Below are 23,205 nucleotides of genomic sequence, written 5' to 3'. Positions count from 1 at the left end.
GATCTTAAACTTCCCAGCCTCTTGAACTACAAGTGATAAAGTTGTGTTTTTATTAATTACTCAGTGGAAGGTATTCTTTATGGCAGCCCTAATAGGCTAAGACACTTATCTTTACTAGTGCCTCAATTTCCTCAATCGTGAAAGGAGATAGTGCCAACTTCAGAAACTCGCTGAAGGTATAAATAACTTTGTAAGCATGAGGCACTTAGAACTGTGTCTGACTCATTACCACCCATATGTAAATGTCTGCTCTCATCATGAGTGTCAGGGTATGGAATTTCTCTGGCATTGAAAGGATCAGCTATAATTGTTTTAGCCCTTACAGGACAAAGGATAATGGCCAAACATCGTGACATCTTCTACTTCCTTTTTTGCTAATTATACAAAACCTACTCTGAAAACCACATTTCATCCCCTGCTCAGAGGCTCCAGTTTGTGGCCAAGAGTACATCTCTTTTCAAATAGCTGGATCAGGCCCTCATGCTGCTGTGGTCATTGCTGGTCATCTTTGGTGAGTTCAATAATTTGGCTGAGAACTGAGGTGGCAGCAGAATGAGATCTACAGCTCCCAAAAGGTTGGAGGTTTTATCGGACACAGGGAATGGTGAGGGTGCTCAGGTCCTTCCTCCAGCTTGGGCTTCAGAGGCAGATGTGAAGAAGTAGGCTGAGGACAATGAAATTGCTGCACATCCACTAAGCATTAAGCACAATGCTTAGTGTTCAAGGTAGAACACTTTGCCATTTGCTGGTCATGAATTGCCATTTTAATGTCTTAGATCTCATTGAATAATATGTCCTCATAGTAAAATGTTCATAACATTAGCATTTAGCATTGCCCTTCTCCTCCATGAACTCCGATGATTCAGTTGTTGTCTGTAAGATTTGGGTTCAGCAGATGCATTGAAACCCTTTGCTAATCTTCTGTTTAATCATGGACGATGAGGGTGATGACAGCTGCTGCTAGAAAATAAGATTCCTGGCCGGGCACAGTGGCTCACGCCTGTAATCCCAGCACTTTGGGAGGCCGAGGCGGGTGGATCACCTGATGTTAGGAGTTCGAGGCCAGCCTGGCCAACATGGTGAAATCTCGTCTCTACTAAAATACAAAAATAAGCTGGGTATGGTGGCAGGTGCCTATAATCCCAGCTACTTGGGAGGCTGAGGAAGGAGAATCCCTTGAACCCAGGTGGTGGATATTGCAGTGAGCCAAGATCACGCCACTGCATTCCATTCTGGGTAACAGAGTAAGACTTCATCTCAAAAAAAAAAAAAAAAAAAAGGAGATTCCTCTCTCTATGCTGTGTAGGCACTAAATAAGTATTTGTTATTGGAATAAAAGGGCTCTAACGTAAAATATGGCCACAGGAAAAAGACTGATTTATTGATTTCTTTGAACTCTCATGATGTATGTTTCCTGATGAGCCCTTTATGATCATGCTGTCACGTCTGTCTACCACTTGAAAAGTTGAGTGTGAGATAGACTTGCGGGGGATAGCAGAAGAAAAATGAAATCAAGGAGAGTCACTACATATTTAATGTGGGTATTCTCGACAATCCCTTTAGTCAAGGGTTGGGCTTGCAACTCGCCTTGTGACTAAGCAATCTATTTCCCTAATCTCTCATTACTAACAATTCAGTCTCTCCTCGAGCACACATCTTGAGAGATTAGGGAAACAGAAAAGGGAGAAAAAATGGAAAGAAGTTTTTGAGCAATTTACCAGAGTAATAAAAATTTGTCAATTATGAGGGCAAATGCTGTGTGCTAATCTCTGGCTTTTGGTCTCCTCACAGCTGCAGTCAATGAACAGGCAGGTGAGTCTCCTTTGCTGTTCTCGGTCTCAGGTGTATCAGTTACCCAGCTACTCCAGGGTTCTGTAAAGGTGGCTCTGGAAAGCCTGTGAAGACGTCCTAACGTTACTGCTCTCCAGGCCGACGTGTTCTCAGGTCACGCAGCCTGTTTCCACCACCGCTTGCGTGCCTGGACGACCCAGGTCCCACCCAAGCTTCTCAAGGTCCCAGATGCTTGCCTCTGCTTTGAAAGCCTGGCTGTATTGAAGGTCAGTAATATCTGAAAGGAGGCGTACAGATTGGAGAGAAGAGCAATTTGGAGAGGAGTGTTTTCCTGCCCATAGGACTGTAAGGCCTCAATACTCTGCCTGAACGCTGAATGAACAGTTATTCATAAAGGAAAATGTCAGAACTACAAACTTCTGCAGGGTCACAATAAACCTGTGTCCTCATTGCTTCTCTAGCTCTAGCTCAGGAGTCAGCAAGCTTTTCTTGTAAAAGGCAAGAGAGTAAAGAGGCTAAGCTTTTCAGCTGTGTGCTGTTAACTACTCAGTACCGTCACTGTGGCAGCAGGAAAGACCATATGTAAATGAATGAGGATGGCTACACGCCAATACCATTTTGTTTACCAAAACAATGTTGGCCAGCCCACAGGCCATAATTTGCCAACCCCTGCTCTAGATTTAGTATGTTTTGAGTTTTTAACAATACATTTATTACTGTTCTAATCATAAAGACAGAAATAAAGCTAATTTTATTTTACTCTGAGTTAAATCTGTGCTTAGTGAAGAAAGTCAATGGAAAAATATATTTTATTCTGTAAACAGAATCTTCACATGAGCCAAGACAAAGTCTAAAGTAAGGGAGAATTGTTCCCTTGTCTATTGAATGTTGGCTCCCAAGTGGAAGGGGCTCTTTGAGCTCTAAGGAACAGTGTGGGGATAAGCAGATCCCAGCCTCACGTTGAATAGAACAAGAGCATCCAGGGAGAACTTCAGGGGTCCTATGTGGAGCTTGCTGAGGAACAAGTCTGGTCTCTTGCATTCATTCTGCCCACATAAGGTCCCAGAGCTCCACCCTGTGATACCCATCCCTCCACTGTCTGTCTGGATGGAAATCAGAGGAAACCTCAATCAATACTCAGGAGGTTTCTGACCATTAGTGGAATCATGCCCGGGTGGCAGGCTCCCTGAAGTGAATCACTTACAACCATTCGGAGAACAGGACAACAGCCACTTCATTCTCTTACCTTTCCTTTCCTTGCACAAGAGCTTCTCAGAAAATTGAGATGGTCTTCTCAAGTTTGAGATCTTTTCTTTTTAAAAAGAGTAATAGGAAATTTAGTCCAGCATGAGGTGTTGGAAAGAGCAGGACTTATATAGCCAGAAAGACCAAACTGAAATGATGGCTTTGCTATATACCTGCTAAGTAGGCTGGGCATCACTTGGCCTCTGAACCCCAGTCTTGTCTCCAGGGAAAAGTTTCTGGTCTGTTGAGAATTACACTCCCCTGCAAGGTTTGAAAATGCTAATCAGCATAGCGGCTGAAAAGGTCTTTCTGTCCCCATCCATTGCCTCAACGTGGTCTTCTACCCCATTTCCTCTTTTCAGCCCCACCCATACGCTGCACTCACCACCTGGGACCTTGTCCTTTCATGCAATGTTCTGAGAAATACCATTTGCTTTTGGTTAATGCTGTAATGGTACTTTTCAGTGAAATTCTTGTGAAAAAACATGATTCAGTCCTGTACATCTTGCCCCGAGTTAAATCTTTGTGCCCTTCTTATCTGCTTTTCCCAAGAACTTGTCTGTTCACAACCTACCCTTCTCCCTGCCCCCTACCACTGACCCTCCAATGCAGTTCTCCTCTGTACTCTCTGGGGGTCAGGAAGATTCTATTGGGCACCTCTGTAGAGAGAGCCACTCTCAGCCAGTTGCTGGAGGATTTGGAACTCCGTGGGGACGGACATGTCAGCATTAGGGCTTATTGCCCTTCCCTTCTAGGGCCTCTGACTCCTTGCACTCCACTAACGGTGCACACAAATTAGAGCTCTTGAGATTGCACTCCAATGACAGCCAGTGTGGAGCCAGCACACTTCTGCTGAGGTCTCCAAACTGTCAGGTGGTTGGAATCAGAGCAGTCACTGCCATGCTGGAAGCAAGTGGATACAAACTCTCACACAAAGCCTATTCTGACCCTTTGGGTTCCCTTATATGAAACTGTGGACCAACTTGTCTACCTCATAGGTAGGACATCACTTTTGGGGCTTTGACTTCAAATCACCTTCATTTATTCAGTATCCCTGAATCCACCCATCTCACAGACCTGAAACCCATTATTTTGGTTGCTATTGAAGTGCAGTTATGATGTCCTCTTATTCCTCCTCAGCCATCATTAGCCTCTGCAACAAAGACATCCCCCATTGAGGCTGTGAAGATGTGTGGCTGAGTGGTCCATAAATGCCAGCATCCCCCATTGAGGCTGTGAAGATGTGTGGCTGAGTGGTCCATAAATGCCAGCACCATTGTGTGCTTCTCACAGAATCCTTGAGGCAGGCTGATGAGAGACAAATGCTCTTTGTTGCTCCATTTCTCAGATGACAAACTGTAACCGAACACAGGTCCAGCTGCCCACTGCTTACAAAGTCCAATTAACAAGAGAGAGATCTGGAGGAAAGAAAATGACTTTTTAATTCAAAAACTTAGCTGAGGGGAAGCAGTACAGGCTCCTGCCTTGAAAGTACCACTTCAGCTTCTGGGGCAGAAGGCAAGGGCTTTCAAAGGGGGACTTGGTGTGAACAGCATGCAGGGGAGGGAGCAAGGTGGCACAAGTCTACATGACTTGCTTTGGATGGCATGTGTCTGGCTGGCACAATGTGGGCAGAGCTAGGTTGTAAACTGAGGCAATTTTCTGGGGGGAGAGAGCTCTGGAGGCATCTGGTTTGCTTCAAGTTTCTATCTCTGGAACCTTTAAGTAAACACATAGATAAGCTTTCAGTGCAAGGAGTAGCTTGTGGAGAGAAGGTAAAGATTCTGATTGCATTCCTAAAGAGCTAAGTAGGAGTTAGGGGAAGGAAAAAGGTAAAAATATTTCTTTTTTTTTCCTTAGAAAAATAGGAGAGTTTATTACAAAACCAAGGTCCAAAGAGTAAAGTGCTTTGTCTGGTATCACACAGGTAACAATAGTAGACTTGGATTCAAAGCAGTATGATCTGGCTTTTCACCACTAGGTTAAAAATTCTGAGAACTGAAATCGATCAGTATCCCCTGGTGAGACTCTCTGGCTGCATCTTGACTTTCCCACCTCTGAGCTTTAGCCTCTCTCCCCCCAGCGATTCCTCTCGGGGGCTGCAAGTCAGCTCACCCCACTGCTCCCACTAGCTGGTCTGCTGTTAGGGACTCAGGATCATCCACTCCTCACTGCTTTCCATCCTCCAGCTTGCTCTTGGGACAGTCTGCCTCTTACCAAGCAGTTTGAGGACACGAATCATCTCTAAGGACCAACTCAAAATCTCACTTTGCCGGCGGTAGCTGGAGCCAGTGAGACTGCCTGTCTTGCCCTTTCCAACAGCGCCTCTAGTCATGACTCCTCTTCATATCACCAGGGGCGTTCTTACAGGAATCTCTTCTGTTTGTGGAGGAAGACTCTACCAGTGGTTTAAAAGTCAGCTGGATTCCAAGTCCCACAGTGGCGTTTCCATGAGATCTAGTGTCCATTTGCAAAGGAGGGCACAAGTCTTGAATTAACTTAGTTGTTTCTCCAACACACCTATTCTGCCCTTCTAATTTCATTAAAAAAATTAGATTGTTCCCTAATGTCCAACAGATAATTCTAGTTCTGTTGGAACAGCCATACATTTTCCAAACTCCACGAATCTCCTGTGACTTTTTGGCTCTAGCTCTGCAGTAGTATTTTATGAGTCATCACATTGCTCATTTTATTGATTTCTACTTCCTTCTACACATCTAACAGTCATGATACAACTGAATAGTGATAAGAAGGTTTTTTTTTTTTTTTGAGACGGAGTTTCGCTCTTGTTACCCAGGCTGGAGTGCAATGGCGCGATCTCGGCTCACCGCAACCTCCGCCTCCTGGGTTCCAGCAATTCTCCTGTCTCAGCCTCCTGAGTAGCTGGGATTACAGGCACATGCCACCATGCCCAGCTAATTTTTTGTATTTTTAGTAGAGACGGGGTTTCACCATGTTGACCAGGATGGTCTCGATCTCTTGACCTCGTGATCCACCTGTCTCGGCCTCCCAAAGTGCTGGGATTACAGGCGTGAGCCACCGCGCCCGGCCCAAGAAGATTTTTATTTGAGGTATAACTTAATTCCTTATTTTGTGGTCAAAATCCTCTACTATAATCCTAAAATATCATGAAGATGTCACAAACACAAAACATAGTCTGGTACCATAAATAAATGAAGTGATAGAGTCAAAATAAGGAAGCAACCTCTGGGGAAGACATTTGTCTTTGGCGATAGCTTTTTTCCGTATATGATCAGTCTCTAGGAAGTGAGTCTTGGATTAAAAACAATCTCTACTTCATTGAATAGATGAGAAAAATATTTTCCATAAGCATTCAAGTAGAGAATTAAAGATACTGGATCTTATTCCAGTAACTGGCTCATTTCCAATAATCCAGGCCACCTGATGGTTTTATCTGGCGAGGCAAGAAGAAGGGATGAGACCTGAATTTATAAGACAGTGTAGAGCTCTGAGGGCTGGACGAAGGCATGGGGGATGAGAAAATAAAGTGCCCGCTGAGGACAGTGGTTTCCCTGTGTGGTGTCAGTGATGGAGAAAGCTGAAGACGAGGAGTTTATCAGAACGCTCCTTCTGATAACATTAAAAAATTAAACATTAAAAAATCAAGATTGCTTTGACACCCCTGCAATAGACGGAATGTTTGTATCTCCCTCAAATTCTTAGGTTGAAACCCTAATCCAGAAGTGATGGTATTTGTGTGGGGGGGCTTTGGGAGGTAATGAGATCATGAGGGGGAACCACCATGAATAGGACTAACGCCTTTATAACAGTCCACAGCGCTAGCTGGTTCTTTTTCTACCATGTGAGGGAAAAGTTGGCAGGCTGCAGGCTAGAAGATGGCCCTCACCACAACCAGACAATGCTGGCACCCTGACCTCAGACTTTCAACCTCCAGAACTGTGAGAAATAAATCTCTGTTATTGATAAGCCACTCAGTTTATGGCATTTTGTTATAGCAGCACAAGCTTTCATATCCCCTCAAGAAACATGGGATGCAGCTGTCAGTAACTGAGGCGTGGGTTGGGAGCTCTACATTGTCTAAAGAAGTAGAGGCTATGCCTAAGACCACCTCCCTGCCACAAAGACTGTCTGGGTTCTCTGCAGAAATGGCAAATCCAGTTTCCCTCCTTCCCTTGCAGGCGAGCTGACCCTTTTGGCGCCCTCTTCCGTCTTTGAAGGAGACAGCATCGTTCTGATATGCCAGGGAGAATGGAACTGGAAAATCCAGACGATGGCTTACTACAAGGATAACAGAGAGTTATCTGTTTTCAAAGAAGTCTCAAGTTTCCGTATCCAAAGTGCAGTTTTAAGTGACAGTGGTCACTATTTCTGTAGGACCAAAGGAAAGTTCCTGTTCCCGGATCAAAATTCAAATATAGTAAAGATCAGAGTCCAAGGTAAAACCCTCACTTCTTTGGGATGGGCTGGGTGAGAGACCACGGCAGCAAGGCAGGGTGGGTACTCTGCAGGCGGAAGCTGCTCATGGGCCAAATACAGACTGGAGCGCTGTGGTTTGACCATCAAGGGAGCCATGATGGGTAAGAGGTGTCTGGCTCTGAATGTCTTGTTTGCTGGAATTGCTTCTTACCAGGGGCTTTTCAGCAGGGACCTTAGACCTCACTGCTTTGGGGACTGTTGTGATCCTTCTCTCTAGAGCTGTTTCAACATCCTGTGCTGACAGCCAGTGACTTCCAGCCCATCGAAGGGGGTCCAGTGAGCCTGACATGTGAGACCCGGCTTTCTCCACGAAGGCTGTATATTCAGCTCCAGTTCTGCTTCCTCAGAGAAAACCAGGTCCTGGGGTCAGGCTGGAGCAGCTCCCCGGAGCTCCAGATTCCTGCCATGTGGAGTGACGACACAGGCTCTTACTGGTGCAAGGCAGAAACGGTGACTCCCAGGGTCAGAAAACAGAGCCTCCCATCCCAGATTCGTGTGCGGAGTAAGTATCGGTGAGGCTGGACCTGGAGAGAAAAGACAGGAGTGCTATAGCCTCAGTTTGAATTGCTAGTCGTCTTGTTTCCTTGTTCAACTCCTGTCCTTGAAGAAAGTGAACATTAAGCTAGAAAACCCTCCAGGTTGCTCCTGGCTTCTTTCTTCATAAGAATCAGAAATGGACTAAAGCCCCTTATCATCTTTTTTTTTAATTAGTTAAGTAATATTCATTGATCAAGCCCTGATTGATCACTGACCATATGCCTTGTCATTTAGCAGTGGGTGGGGTACTTTGAAAGACAAACCACCTGCTTTCTAATGGCTTTCCAAATGTCTCCACATGCTGAAATTGCAACCCAGTTTGACTTATCTGAAGGCGATGTGGTGCTATAGTGTATAGCACTATCTGAAGCATCAGGAAAAGCAGATCTGAGTGAATGGAGCGGTCAGAGGAGAAGTTGTATTTGGTTGAAGCTTGAAATTAGGAATGATAGGGGAATTGTTATTGAGACTGTGACTTTCCAAGGCGGGACTGATGATATCTGTGCCGTCTATATTCTGTGTAAAAGGCATCTGTCTGCCAGTGACTCTTCCAAAAAATTGAACAGCTTCCTGTCTCATGGAGTGGATGATCCATCACAAATTCTTTAAATATCACCATCCATGAAATTAGCCAGGGTTAGGACATACAAAGATCTTTGTCCACATTCCTCAAGGATAGTTGTCATAGATTCCTTACCTCCATAGGAATGCTTATAATGGATTATCTATACAATCTCCACATTCCCACTCCTTGCATTAGAGAATGGAATCAGTCAAACCCTATTCCCAGAGTTTCCCTTAGAGTTCTCACCTGTTACCTTATACCCATCTAGGAATTCCCATCTCTAATGTGAGCTTGGAGACCCGGGCCCCTGGGGGACAAGTGACTGAAGGACAGAGACTGATCCTGCTCTGCTCAGTGGCTGGGGGTACAGGAAATGTCACCTTCTCCTGGTACAGAGAGGCCACAGGCACCAGTCTGGGAAAGAAAACCCAGCATTCCCTGTCAGCAGAGCTGGAGATCCTGTCTGTGAAGGAGAGTGATGCCGGCAAATATTATTGTCAAGCTGACAACGGCCACGAGCCTATCCAGAGCAAGGTGGTGAATATACCTGTGAGAAGTGAGTGACACTCTCATTCACATCCGCCAGAAATTCCCAAACCAAGGTCATGGTACACAGGAGTCCCGAGGAAATTTCAGGAGGCCCCAGGGATTCGTGTTGTGGAGAACCAAAAGCAATTTGCAAATGGGTTACCCTTGCAGGTTAGCCTGCTGACCTGTTTCCTTTTGTGCAAGGAAATATAAAGAGGAATGCAACTGATTATGAAGCATAAGCATTCTTGCCACACTACAATAGGATAATAAAACATCTATTACATGACACCTTGGGGCTCTGGGCCAGGGAGTGCCACGGATCTAAAAGGCTTACAGTAGTAACAGCCTGCTTCATCTTATGTCATTTCCTTCAAAGTGATTAGAGTGTTTCTACCTTGCAGAGACTGCATCCAAAGGGAGACACGGCATTGGTGATTTGCTGGTGTGGGAAATTACCTGGTAGCCACGTGGCCATTTCTGTTCTAACCCATTCCTACAGTCCTGAACCAGGCTGAACAAACACACCAGAATACATGCTTGGAAATGCTCCTATGTATCAGTTTTCTTAGGAAAAACTATAATATTATAGAAATCTTATAATTATTTCCTGATAAAAAGTTACAGGATACAAAACAAAAGAAATAAAAAGAGGGCCGGATGGGCACAAGGAAACAATCAGATGAGAACAGCATATGACTATGTCTGTAGGTAGCACCCCAGAACTGATATTCTCCCCAAACTTCTAAATATATTGCTGAGAAAATTACCTCTGACTGTTCTAGTGGGAATGTGAGAATGGGAAGTACACAATACCCACAGGGCCAGGCCCTTTGCTGAGCCTGCAGGATGGGAGTTTGTGAATCTATTGCAGCATCACAAATCTTTTCTGATAACCCCTCTGTGTCTGTCAGTTCCAGTGTCTTGCCCGGTCCTCACCCTCAGGGCTCCCAGGCCCAAGGCTGTGGTGGGAGATCTGCTGACACTTCACTGTGAGGCCCAGAGAGGCTCTTCCCCGATCCTGTACTGGTTTTATCATGAGAATGTCACCCTGGGGAACAGCTCAGCCCCCTCTGGAGGAGGAGCCTCCTTCAACATTTCTCTGACTGCAGAACATTCTGGAAACTACTCCTGTGAGGCTGACAATGGCCTCGGGGCCCAGCGCAGTGAGGCAGTGCCAATCTCCATCTCAGGTGGGTGGGTGTTACCTGGATACAGAGTATGATGACAATGGCTGTGTCTCACCAGTCTGGAGACGTCTGCTATGCGTGAGGAGGGGGGAGTTGATCTCAGCGTCCAGCTGTTCCTCTTCTCCCCACACTACAGAGTACAGACTACACTTCAGTGACCTCTTCCATGAATTTGTATTTACCATCCCTACTTAGCATTTACAAGAAGGGCCCAAGTCTTTAACCTCTGGCGCTGAAGCACTGCTTTCTTTCCTCAGGACCCGATGGCCATAGAAGAGACCTCATGACAGCCAGAGTTCTTGGGGGACTGTTTGGTGTCCTTGGTTTCATTGCTGTTGCTTTGCTGTTGTATTGGCTGTTCCACAAGGTATCAGGTTGTATCTACTATTTGGATTTTCCATATTTTGCTCTGACCTTTCTACTACTGATATAGATTGAAATAAAAAAAAAAAAGAAAGAAAAGAAACCCTCCAAAATTCAATAATTTTTTTCTTAGGCTTCAAATTCTGCAAAGTCCTATGTAATGCTCAATGTGGTCATACTGCTAATTATACAATGTGTCATTGTCCCCTGTGCATAGTCACTTGAGATTAAAATATTTACACGTTCCCTCCATGTTTGACTCTTAAATTAAAAATTCTAATTCTTAATTGCCATTTAATAATTTTCAATAGATGTAATTACCTTACGTATGATGGAGCAAAATGTAATGAGGAGCTAGATTTAAAAGAACTAAAACAATTTAATGTGCTCTTTTTTCTTTTATTTATCCATTTAGTATTAGCCACCTTCTTTAAGAAAAGAGCACTGACTCCTTGAATTCTTGGATCTATGATATAGATCATAAGAAGCCATCTTCACCCACATGTCTGGCTGTTGATGCTGGCTATGTGTTGCAGCTTCAGCTGAGACTCAGAGAGAGCCTCTCAGCATCACCTGGATTTCCTCACAGCATGATGACCTCAAAACAGTCAGACCTTTAACATGCTGGTTCAGGCTGCAAAAGCAAGTGTGGTAATGAAGCTGCAATACATTTAATCAACTAATTTCAAAAATTATGATGTTGCATCACTTATACCACAAAGTTATTGTGTCCTGGTGCTTCACAGTTGCCCAGATATCAGTGGAGAGGGCACAGACTTTACTTCTTTACTGTCAAAGAATTTTAAGCCACATTTAAAAAATTTCCGCATATATCACCATGAGTTCTGATGTACTATGTCTTTAAATCCCACAACACTATCAAAAGCACAAGCCTCTTGACTGTCCTCTCTGGAATCAGCAAATGCTCCATGGAGCAAGTGGTTCCGGAAGTGAGGTTCTTCTCCCTGAGCCCTCCCCTCTTTAGAGGAAGATGTTTGTGTCTGTGTTCATCAGGGATATTGGCTGGGAGTTTTCTTTGTTGTCTGTCTTCATGTCCATTTTTGGTATCGGGGTAATTCTATCCTTGCAGAATGGGTTAAAGAATTTCATTCTCTCCAATTTTTTTTTTTTTTTAATGGTTTGGGGAGGATTGGTGTTAGTTCTTTATACATTTAGTAGAATTTGGTCTAAAGTACTTTGAATATTTAATCTCGTTCTCTCTTGGCCTGTAAGGTTTCTCTGAGAAATTCACTGTTAGTATGATGGAGTGTGTGTGTGTGTGTGTGTGTGTGTGTGTGTGTGTTTGTGTGTTTATAGGTGATTAGGTGCTTTTCTCTTGCTGTTTAAAAAATTCTCTCCTTATATTTGACTGTAGACTGTTTTATTATAGTGTGTCATGGGAAATACCTTTTTGCATTGTATCTGTTTGAAGATCTCAGAGGCTTTTGTATCTGGATGTCTAAATCTTTTGCTGGACTTTAGAAGTTTTCATCTATTATTTCATTAAATAGGTTTTTCTAATCTTTTCATTCTGTCTTTGTCATCTGGGACCCCAATAATTTGAATTCTCTTCAAAAAGTATTCAAAAAGTGTGCCAATTATTGGTTCTCCAAGTGACTTAATCACATGCCTGTAGTGGCAATGCTGGGCCAGGCAGGGGAAAGGGTCCTCAGGCCCCTGGGCAGCCAGCATGGCTTGGGCAATGGCAGTGACAGTGGCAGGACTACCCTCTGAGTCCCAAACAGTGCATATTGGTGTTGGTAGTAGCTGTGGTAAGCTGGGAAGGTCAGACTTCAGACCTGCCGGTGGTGCATGTGGGTAGGTATCAGTTGGGGTGATAGTGGCAGGATTGGTAAACCCAACCTCAGGCCCCCTGGAGGAGGATTAGGTACCATCGTGGTGGACTGGGCTGGGTAATTCCCTGGCCTCTAGGCTGTGTGCTCTGGTGTGGTCAGGTGGAGGGCAAAGCCATGCTGGGTGGGCTTATCCTCACACTCCCTGATCCTCTCTGCTCTCCTGTCTCAGCAGTTTTTCACTATCTTAGTGCCTTTTCAATGCTTATAAATAGACTTTAAAAGTCTTTTGCCCAGCCTTTCTAGTTCTTATAGAAGAGTTGGTCTTTGGTATGTTAATGAGATGAGTCTCAACAGAGGGACTCCTGGATAGCTTCAAGATAAGAGCTGGTTTTCAGAAACATCAACCCTGTGATTAGAGGGTTGGAACTTCCAGCCCCACCTATGGACCTCTGAGGACAGGAGAGGGACTAATGATTTATCTAACCACCAATTGTCAATCATTTAATCCATCATACCTATGTAATGGGAGTACTATCAAAATCCTAAACAATGGGATTTGGGGAGCTTGCCAGTTGGTGGATACATCTATGTACTGGGAGGATAGAGCACCCCATTCCCATGGAAATGGAAACTCCAGTGTCCAGTACACTTCCAGACATTGCCTTACCTAACTTTTTTCATCTGGTTTTATATTTGTGTATTTTATAATATCCTTTAAAATAAAAAGTGTTTCTTTGAGTTCTATATAGAAAATTACTGAAACTGAGAAGGGAGTATGAGAATCCCCAATTTATAACCATTTGGTCAGAAGGATGTGAAGCCCATGACATATTATTGGCATCTGGAGTTGAGGGCAGTTTTGCGGGACACAGCCCTCTACCTGTGGGGCCTACACTAACTCTGAGTAGTTTCAGAACTGAGATTAATTGTAAGAGTTGGAAAATTGACTGGTATGGGGGAAAAAAGACTCACACACCCGGCGACAGAAGTGTTGTGGATAAAAACAGTTAGCTATACTAAATGTCAAATACTATTCAGATCTAACTTTAGTGCTCTATTCTGTTTGTGTGTATGTCAATATGTGTGTGCGTGTGTTTGTGTGTATGGTTTGTATGCCTTCGCTTTGTAGCAATACATTTATTTCTTCTATCAAGCTTGTTCCCATCATGACTATGTTATTCTTACGGAATTTTTCTGGATGTTATTGCTTATTTATTTTTCCCCACAAGCAATCTAATCAAGTATCTCTCAAGAAATTGTTTTTGTTAGAATTCTCTTAAATTTTGAGATTAACTAAGGAAGAATTGACAGTTTTATAATGAGAAATTTTTCTATCCAAGAGCATGGATAATTTTAAGTCATAGTATTTTAGGGTTTTACTTATATAGGCTTTCATCATTTCTTGCTAAGCTTAATCCTGAAATATTGATTGATTTTTGCTATTGTAATTGATTCATTGAGCCAGGGTACTCTTGGGGTACAACCATAAAACTTAATTTTTTGTCTCCCTCTTCCCGATGCCCATTCACACTCACTATTAGGGGCTTATATTTTCCCTTACTCTGGTTGAAATCTCAGGTAGGCCCATAGTCTACCCACTTACTCCTTGTATTAGTTGGTTTTCATACTGCTTATAAAGGCACACCTGAGACTGGGCAATTTACCAAAGATGTAAATTCGGTATCACAAGAACAGTACGGGGAAGACTTGCCCGCATGATGAAATTACCTCCCACTGGGCCTCTCCCACAACATGTGGGAATTCCAGATGAGATTTTGGTGGGAACACAGATAAACCATATCACTTTTATGTAATTTTAGGCAAACAACAACAACAACAAAAAACGTAGTTTCTCCAGAGTCCTTGTTTATTAATCAGTGTGCTTGGTCTCATGCAATAACGATGAAAAGCTTTCTGAATCACAAAGTTAAAGCACTCAGCTCCCACCCACTCACCTCAGACCCTCCTCAGGCCAGCCTTCTGCAGTGTGTAAAGGTTTCTAGCCAGATGTTTCTCTCTCTCCTCAACTAGCTTCTGTTTTTGAAGCCCCTGTGGTTGGCACTGATTTCCTCTGGCTCCAAAAAAGCTGACTCTCCAGGTTTGCTGGATTGAGAAAATCAGCTCTTATTTTGGTGGGATGCTTCTGGATTCTCCAGAGCCCCCCAACTATTAACATTACCTACCCTTCTTGCAGGTGATTCATTTTTCTCTAGCTGAGCACTTAGCATCTCTCTTCAGTTTCTAAGAATCTAGAGCCTTCTTCCCCTTCCCCTCCACCCTCATTTTGGAACCCCATACCCCATACCTTTCAGGCAGTCATCTTGGGCAGATTTTTAAATGGCTTCAAGCTAGGCCTCTTTTCCACAGGGCTCAGATGCATCCACAAGAACACTCACACACCATTGCACCCACCTGTCAATATGCAGCTCCTGCCTCAGGCAGATGACCCTATCTTCCCTGAAATGAATGTTCCTTCACCTGCTTTTCAAGAGGAAGTTTGCTCCTTAAGATTCCTCAGGCATGTGTCCACACGGGGCACTCCTCCCCGAACCAAGCTGGCCTTAATAGTGTCCTCAGATTGACTATATACTCCTCATCTCCCTTTTCTTAGAGTATTTACTTTAGAAAACTTGCAACTGTAAATCCTCTCTCTGCTTCTTTGAGATACAAATTTCTCTTAGCCTCTTGCCAGTTTTACAACCCAGAAATGTCTATCTCTAGGACTTGGGAGCTGTCCCTTTGAAATGTAATCATCTAGAAAGATAGCACCTCTATCTCCTATAGGGTAAAACTTAGAATTTATTATTTGTTCTACCAATTTTGCTTTTTAATTCTAGAATTCTGCTTTCATCTTTGTTAGTTATTACCTTTCGTCTTTGTTAGTTTTATTCTTTTGGACAAATTGGATATTTAGTTTTCCTCTTTTTCTTATATATTTGTATATGTATTCAGTTGCTTAAGACTTGCTTCCTTTAAACTGATAAATTATAGACATATGTCAATTTTTCCATAGTTTTGTTATGAATTACCAGTTCCATTATGATCAAAGAATATTATTTGTATCATGTTCATTTTTGAAATATTTTGGAGGTTTTCTTTGTGAACCAATGTATCATCAGATTTTGTTATTATTCAAAAGTGCTTAGACAGAACTATTCTGGTCCGTTTTAAAATAATTTCTTCAGGAAGGAGTTCCTAGAAACATACACACAGATTTAATACGTGATTGAATATGACTGATTTCCCCTTGACATGCCTTAATGACAGTTTGGCTTGGCAGACAATTCTGAGGTCATTCCTTTCCTTGAAGACTAAACAAGCTAATTATGAAGAAGTTTTACCTTGTCCTTGGCAAACTCAGTCCAAGTCAATTTCCTAGCACTGTTTTCCTTAAAACTTAACACAGTTGAAATATTGGCAGAGCTGCTAGCAGCATTTTCCATGATTGGCAAATTGCATCTAAACTGGGAGGGCTTTGACCAGGATTATATAAGCCTGATGGGAAGCACAACCGGAGTATCCTCAAGTGCACTCTTGAAATTTAGCATGTGTCTTATCGGGGTGACCTCTGGAAGCTACACTCATATACTCACAGATGTCACAAATGATAATGATTTCTATGAAGCATGAAGCTTTTGAGCCAGGCTGGCCCCTATACACATCCATGTGGCATTGTTTCCTGAGCTCCTAATTGGAGGATTAGAAAATATCTCCTGCATCATTATGAGAACTCCCTCTGAAGACACAGCTGATGTGTCGATGGTGATATGCTGCGTTTCTTGTTTTACATCTCTCTGCAAAGCAAAATGGTGCAACAGATGGCCTGCTGTGCCTTACAGAGGTCAGTATTCAGCCCAGCCCCAAGATCACTGCTACAGACTAGGTATCGCACACATTTACAAATTAAGAATGGCTGCATAAAATCTACTACGGAAGAGTAATAAGATAAAATTAGTGTCATCAGTGGTTAAAATATGTTACATTTTATGATAGTTACAATAACATTGTACGGGTACACGAATAGATAAAGAGACAATAGAACAGAATAGAAAATCAAGAAACACTTACCAGTTCATGCAGGGTTTGCCATTTGAAGTGGCATTATAAATCAGTGGGGAAAAAAAAGAATGAATTGTTTTTCTAACAACTAGTTGTGTTGGAATAAATATGTAGCCATTTAGATGAAATACAATTGGATTGCTCTTCTATATCCTATGTCTTGCCAGCTGATTATACATAGTTAAATCATGTCAGAATTTTAAGAGATAAAGCTTCCTTCCCTGAATGACTTTTCTTTTATTTGCTTTTCAGAACGTTATGCAACTAGTGAACCCAGGTGAGAATTCTTTCTAGTAAAAATTTTAATTCTAGAGGTCTCCTTCATTCACAGTTTTAAATATCCACTGAACTCTGTACATAGATTGAGGCTATGTAATTACATGGCATCTTTCTGTGATACTCTTGTCTCTACCGCATCACATTTACACCACCAGGGCACTGTTTTATTGTGGTCCACATGAGCCTAGGTGTTATCTTGTATAGGATTAGATACATTTAACTTAATTTATGAATTCATATATTCAAGATTATTGAACACATATAATGAATAAGTTTTTGTTAGGTATTTAGAGGAATGAAAATATGCATAAAATGTTATTTCCTCAAGGGACATACTGTCTTACAGATATGTAATATAAATCCAGAGTACAAGAAGGAGTGAGAGAGAGAGATAAAGCAATGGGAAAAAGGCAGGCAAATTTTTATGACAGTTTATAAGAAAGAAAATGATTCTGGAGCAATATCATTGTCTATCTATAACTTTTGGAAAAGCCAAAGATGAGGAACAACATTTTCGCCAAATCAAAGTAGTCTGTAAAAGGGACATAAAATCACCCAAGCATAGAGTCATCATTGCATGGCTTCTACCTGCCCTTCCCCAGCCTGTCTCACTTCTGTTCTCACTCACAGCGCTGGCTTCTACCTGCCCTTCCCCAGCCTGTCTCACCTCTGTTCTCACTCACAGCCCTGGCTTCTACCTGCTCTCCCCCAGTCTGTCTCACCTCTGTTCTCACTCACAGCCCTGGCTTCTACCTGCTCTCCCCCAGCCTGTCTCACCTCTGTTCTCACTCACAGCCCTGGCTTCTACCTGCTCTCCCCAGCCTGTCTCACCTCTGTTCTCACTCACAGCCCTGGAGTCTCATGCAGTTAATTCACTTTCTCACAGAGGTGCTTCCAGGCCAAATCCTCAAGCATCCACCCATTCCAGCCCAATCCCAGACATGGAGGAGCTGCAGCCAGTGTATGCCAACGGTGAGTTTCTCCACTGGGAGGGGCTCTGAGGCTGAGGCAGAAAAGAAAGAGGAGACAGAAGTAGAGACCCGTCTAGCCACCCCGACCCCTGAGGCCCAGCCATTCCCAATAAACAAATGACTCTCTCGGAATCGTATTGGAGTTGGGAGGAAGCCATTCCGGATCATTAAGCCAGGGTCTGGGGAGATGTGTATGAAGTCTGAACCCTTGGCCACCAACATCTGTGAACTCTTGTCTTCTCTCTGCAGTGGGCTCTGTAGATACGGATGTGGTTTACTCTCAGGTCTGGAGCAGCCAGCAGCCAGAAGACTCAGGTGAGAAAAAGCCAAGTGGTTCTTGTCAGATGTGTATTCCCAAGAAAGTGATGCATTGTATGCAATAGAGGCTTTATTTATTTATTTTTGAGATGGAGTCTTGTTCTGTCACCCAGGCTGGAGCGCAGTGGTGCAATCTCAGGTCACTGCAACTTCTGCCTCCCAAGTTCAAGCAATTCTCTTGCCTCAGCCTCCCAAGTAGTTGGAATGACAGGCATGTGTCACCACACCCAGCTAATTTTTGTATTTTTAGTAGAGACAGAGTTTCACCCTGTTGGCCAGGCTGGTCTCAAACTCCCAACCTCAAGTGATCCAGCTGCCTTGGCCTCCCTGAGTGCTGGGATTACAGGTGTGAGTCCCTGCACCTGGCCGGCAGTAGCAACTTTAATATATCGCTTGCCCTTGATATGAAATCTGTCAATTCAGCAGGGAGCATGGTCTGATGAGTCTTCATCTGAATGGGGTTAGATAGTCAGGGAGAATCTAAAATATAAGGCAAAGAAGGAAATCAGGCAAGAATGAGCATGTCCAAGGTCCAGGATTCTCTTAGGTGATCAGGGTCATGAAAGTATGTCTTTTGAAGGATCTGCAGTCTTCACATGGGATGGGAAGAGCAACTGGAGGAAAAAACCTGATCTAGAGAATTTTTACTTTGACGTGTAGCTTTGCAGGAATTGTGGAGCTCTGCAGCAGTGCAGAGGAATGTCCTTTAAGCTTCTGCTCCAGTGCCCTTAAAACTGTAACCCTTATTCCCACAACCCTAAAAGCTGTCCTTTTCCTGTGTTCCTGGTTGCCTCTGAGGGAGCCAGTGGCTGTTGACAGCTTGGCTGCTTTCCTGGTCAGTGGTCATCTAGCTACTCTCCTCTGAAGCTGGGTCCTCTGCCTGCCTTGCTTAGATTTGTGCCACTTCAGCTTCCTATAGCGAACTGATTACCCTATCATTCTCTTTCTCTTTCTGACCAGCCTAGCAGAATCAAAAAGGTGCCTTCATTTTCACTGGATGTTTGTTTTCCAAGCCCTCTAGCTATACATCTTCAGGAGAAGAAAAGAGATTTCATCCCACTATGCATACCTGGAAAGAAGGGGAAAAGAAGCAGACATCACTAAGCAGCACCTGCAACCACTCAAAATGCTGTGTGATTGAGAATCTGTCTTCTGTTATCTATGCTTCTGCTCCGATTTCCTTCTATATAGTGAGGTGAACCACACAGGAATATAGGGAAACAACAGGAAACAGCCCTGGCAGGATTCTGTAATAGAGAAGTCAAGAAGAAAAAATTAAAAAGACAGCGACCTATGGGAAGTTGCATTAGAGAAGGGAAGGGCTTTGTTAGTAAGTGGTGGAGGGCTTGGATGATGGATAGAGTCTTAGAAGGACTTCAGCGTTAACAACTTTAAGAAGGATTTTACAGAACAGGAGAAAATGGAGTTCCACACACTAAGCATAGTAGTTCTGTGTTCTGGGGCATGAAGTCTGGGAGTGAGGCCTAAGTGAGAATGCAAGGGCTCAGAACTATTACTTTTTTCTTAACAGCAAACATCAGGACATTTCTGGAGAACAAGGTGAGCTAGACTCCTTGGAAGTTCTTGATCTTTCCTTCCTCCACCATATTTATTTCCTTGATCACTTAGGTCCTTATTCCTGTATGTCTCTCCCAGGACTCTCAAGTCATCTACTCTTCTGTGAAGAAGTAATAACACTTGGAGGAACCAGAAGGGAAGATCAACAACAAGAATGGGGCATGATTAAGACTTGCCATAAAACCTCATGAAAATGCTCGAGGCTTATCACCTGCCACAGCCAGAATGAGCATCTCCTGTCATCATTTTTGTTCTGATCATTTTCCTTCTCCAGTATCTTCTTTTACTTATTAATAGTAATTGAAGTGCTACTACATCCAGACACTGTGCAAATAAATTATTTCTGCTGCCTTCTCTTAAGCAATCAGTATGTAAAAAGTTGAGGGAAGGCCGGGTGCAGTGGCTCAAGCCTTCCCAGCACTTTGGGAGGCCGAGGTGGGTGGATCACGAGGTCAAGAGATCGAGACCATCCTGGTCAATATGGTGAAACCCCGTCTCTACTAAAAATGCAGAAAATTAGCTGGGCATGGTGGTGCATGCCTGTAATCCCAGCTACTCAGGAGGCTGAGGCAGGAGAATTGCCTGAACCCAGGAGGCGGAGGTTGCAGTGAGCCGAGATCGCGCCATTGCACTCCAGCCTGGGGAACAAGAGCGAGACTCTGTCTCAAAAAAAAAAAGAGTTGAGGGAAGAATGAATAAGACATACAAGGTCTCACCTTCACTACTATGAAGTGATGAGAACAGGACTTGTGGTGTATTCACTTTTTTATGTGCTGCTGAATGCAGTTTGCGAGTATTTTGTTGGGAATTTTTGCATATATGCTCATCAGGAATGTTGGCTTGAAATTTTCTTTTTCCATTGTGTCTCTGCCAGATACTTGTATCAGGCTGATGCTGGCTTCATAGAATGCGTTAGGGAGGAGAACTTCCTTCTTGATTTTTTGGCACTGTTTCAGTAGGATTGGTACCAGTTATTCTTATACATCTAGTAGAATTCAGCTGGTGTAGGGCTTTTTGGTTAGTTGGTAAGATTTTTATTACTAATTCAACTTGAGAGCTTGATATTGCTCTATGCAGGGTTTCTGTCTCTTCCTTGTTCAATCTTGGGAGATTGTGTGTTTCCAGGAATTTATCCATTTCCTCCAGATTTTCTTCTTTATGTGCATAGATTTGAATGTAAACATAACTTATATTCACTGGGAAACAAAAAAAAATCTTTATGACTTGCTTTATTGCAATATTTGCTTTATTTTGGTGACCTGGAACTGAACCTGCAATATCACCAAGGTTTGCCTATATTTGCAAAAACGTGCTTTTTGACACAGTAAATGTGGGTATTTGCAATAAACTGTTGTATTACTTTTGTAAGTGTATAGAATAAAATATAAACACTCTATGGATTTAATACTATCATATTTCTTTTCTTCTGTGAATGCACATTTTCTTTTTTTTTCAACTTACATTTTAGGTTCAGGGGGTACATATGTGGGTGTGTTATGTGGGTAAATTGCATGTCACAGGGGTTTGGTGTACAGATTATTTTCTTACCAAGGTAATGAGCATAGCACCAAATAGGTAGTTTTTCAGTCCTCTCCTCTCCTTACCCTCCACCCTTCAGCAGGCCTCAGTGTCTATTGTTCTCTTCTTTTTAAAAAAAAATTCTAAATTTTGGGGGGTACCTAGTAAGTGTATATATTTATGGGGTACATGGGATACGTAGTAAGTGTATATATTTATGGGGTACATGGGATATTTTGATTCAGGCATGCAATGTGTAATCATCACACCATGAAGAATGGGGTATCCATCCTCCCAAGCATTTATCCTTTGCATCAAAAAATTCGATTACAATATTTAAGTTATTGTAAAATATAAAATTATTATTGATTATAATTGCACTATTAAGTAATAGTCTTATTCATTCTTTTTATTATTTTGTGCCCATTAACCATCCCACCTTGCCCCCTATTGTTCCCTTCATTGTGTGCATGTGTTTTTTTTTTCAATTTTATGGCTGTGAATGCACATTTTCACTGATATTTTTTTATTCAAATTTAGATGCAATGTTATTCATGTTTATTTCTGGAAATATTTTACTGATCACTCCCATTAAAAAAAATTTCTGTGATCGTAAGGCTCTGTGTTAAAACATTTCTTCTGGATTGGTTGATCTATAGGTACAAAACTGATCAAAACCATGGAAATAAATTACAGATTTTTTCAAAAAGTATTAAATCCACCTTTGAATGACTCAGTGGAGTAGACACACACACACACACACACACACACACACATTACTGCACTTTAAGTTCTGGGGTACATGTGCAGAATTGCATAGGTAAATACATGGCAATGTGGTTTGCTGCCTCCATTCTCCCATCACCTATATCTGGCATTTCTCCCCAAGTTATCCCTCCTCAACCTCCCTACCCCCTGCTTTCCCTCCCCTATCTCCCCCAACAGACCCCAGTGTGTGATGCTCCCCTCCCTGTATCCATGTGTTCTCATTGTTCAACACCCACCTATGAGTGAGAACATGCAGTGTTTGATTTTCTGTTCTTGTGTCAGTTTGCTGAGAATGATCGTTTCCAGGTTCATCCATGTCCCTACAAAGGACATGAACTCATCGTTTTTATGGCTGCATAGTATTCCATGGGGTATATGTGCCACATTTTCCCTGTCCAGTCTATCATCGATGGGCATTTGGGTTGGTTCCAGGTCTTTGCTATGGTAAACAGTGCCACAATGGGCATTCGTGTGCATGTGTCTTTATAATAGAATGATTTATAATCCTTAGGACATATACCCAGTAATGGGATTGCTGGGTCAAATGGAATTTCTATATCTAGGTCCTTGAGGAATCACCACACTGTCTTTTGCAATGGTTGAACTAATTTACACTCCCACCAACAGTGTAAAAATATTCTTATTTCTCCACATCCTCTTCAGCATCTGTTGTCTCCAGATTTTTAAATGATCGCCATTCTGACTGGTGTGAGATGGTATCTCAATGTGGTTTTGATTTGCATTTCTCTAATAATCAGTGATGATGAGCATTTTTTCATATGTTTGTTGGCCTCATAAATGTCTTCTTTTGAAAAGTGTCTGTTCATATCCTTCTCCTGGTTTTGGATGGGTTTTTTTTTCTTGTAAATCTGTTTTAGTTCTTTGTAGATGCTGGATATTAGCCCTTTGTCAGATGGGTAGATTGCAAATTTTTTTCTTTCTCTTGCTTGCCAGTTCACTCTAGTGATTATTTCTTTTGCTGTGCAGAAGCTCTGGAGTTTGATTAGGTCCCATTTGTCTATTTTGTCTTTTGTTGCCAATGCTTTTAGTGTTTTAGTCATGAAGTCCTTGCCTATGCCTATGTCCTGAATGGTTTTGCCTAGGTTTTCTTCTAGGGTTTTTATGGTGTTAGGTCTTATGTTTAAGTCTTTAACACATCTGGAGTTAATTTTAGTGTAAGGTGTCAGGAAAGGGCTCAGTTTCTGCTTTCTGCAGATGGATAGCCAGTTTTCAAATACCAT

General features: G+C 42.6%; 1 protein-coding gene across 1 annotated transcript; it reads left to right on the top strand.

The window, feature by feature from the left end:
* The first annotated feature begins 421 nt into the window (after nt 1–421).
* On the top strand, nt 422–21,074 carry FCRL2 (Fc receptor like 2). Its single transcript, XM_078355327.1, is given in 12 exon segments — nt 422–511; nt 1,792–1,812; nt 7,197–7,454; nt 7,712–7,996; nt 8,865–9,152; nt 10,039–10,317; nt 10,572–10,691; nt 16,785–16,809; nt 17,698–17,783; nt 18,032–18,097; nt 19,632–19,660; nt 19,757–21,074. Coding segments are annotated over 12 exon segments (1,524 nt in total). The 5' UTR covers nt 422–480; the 3' UTR covers nt 19,793–21,074.
* Nucleotides 21,075–23,205: the final 2,131 nt, after the last annotated feature.

Source organism: Callithrix jacchus, chromosome 18 (assembly GCF_049354715.1).
Source record: "Callithrix jacchus isolate 240 chromosome 18, calJac240_pri, whole genome shotgun sequence".
In the NCBI taxonomy this organism is placed as follows: Eukaryota; Metazoa; Chordata; class Mammalia; order Primates; family Cebidae; genus Callithrix; species Callithrix jacchus.
The sequence above is the reverse complement of the archived record's forward strand: the minus strand, read 5'-3'. Positions and strand labels throughout refer to the sequence as shown.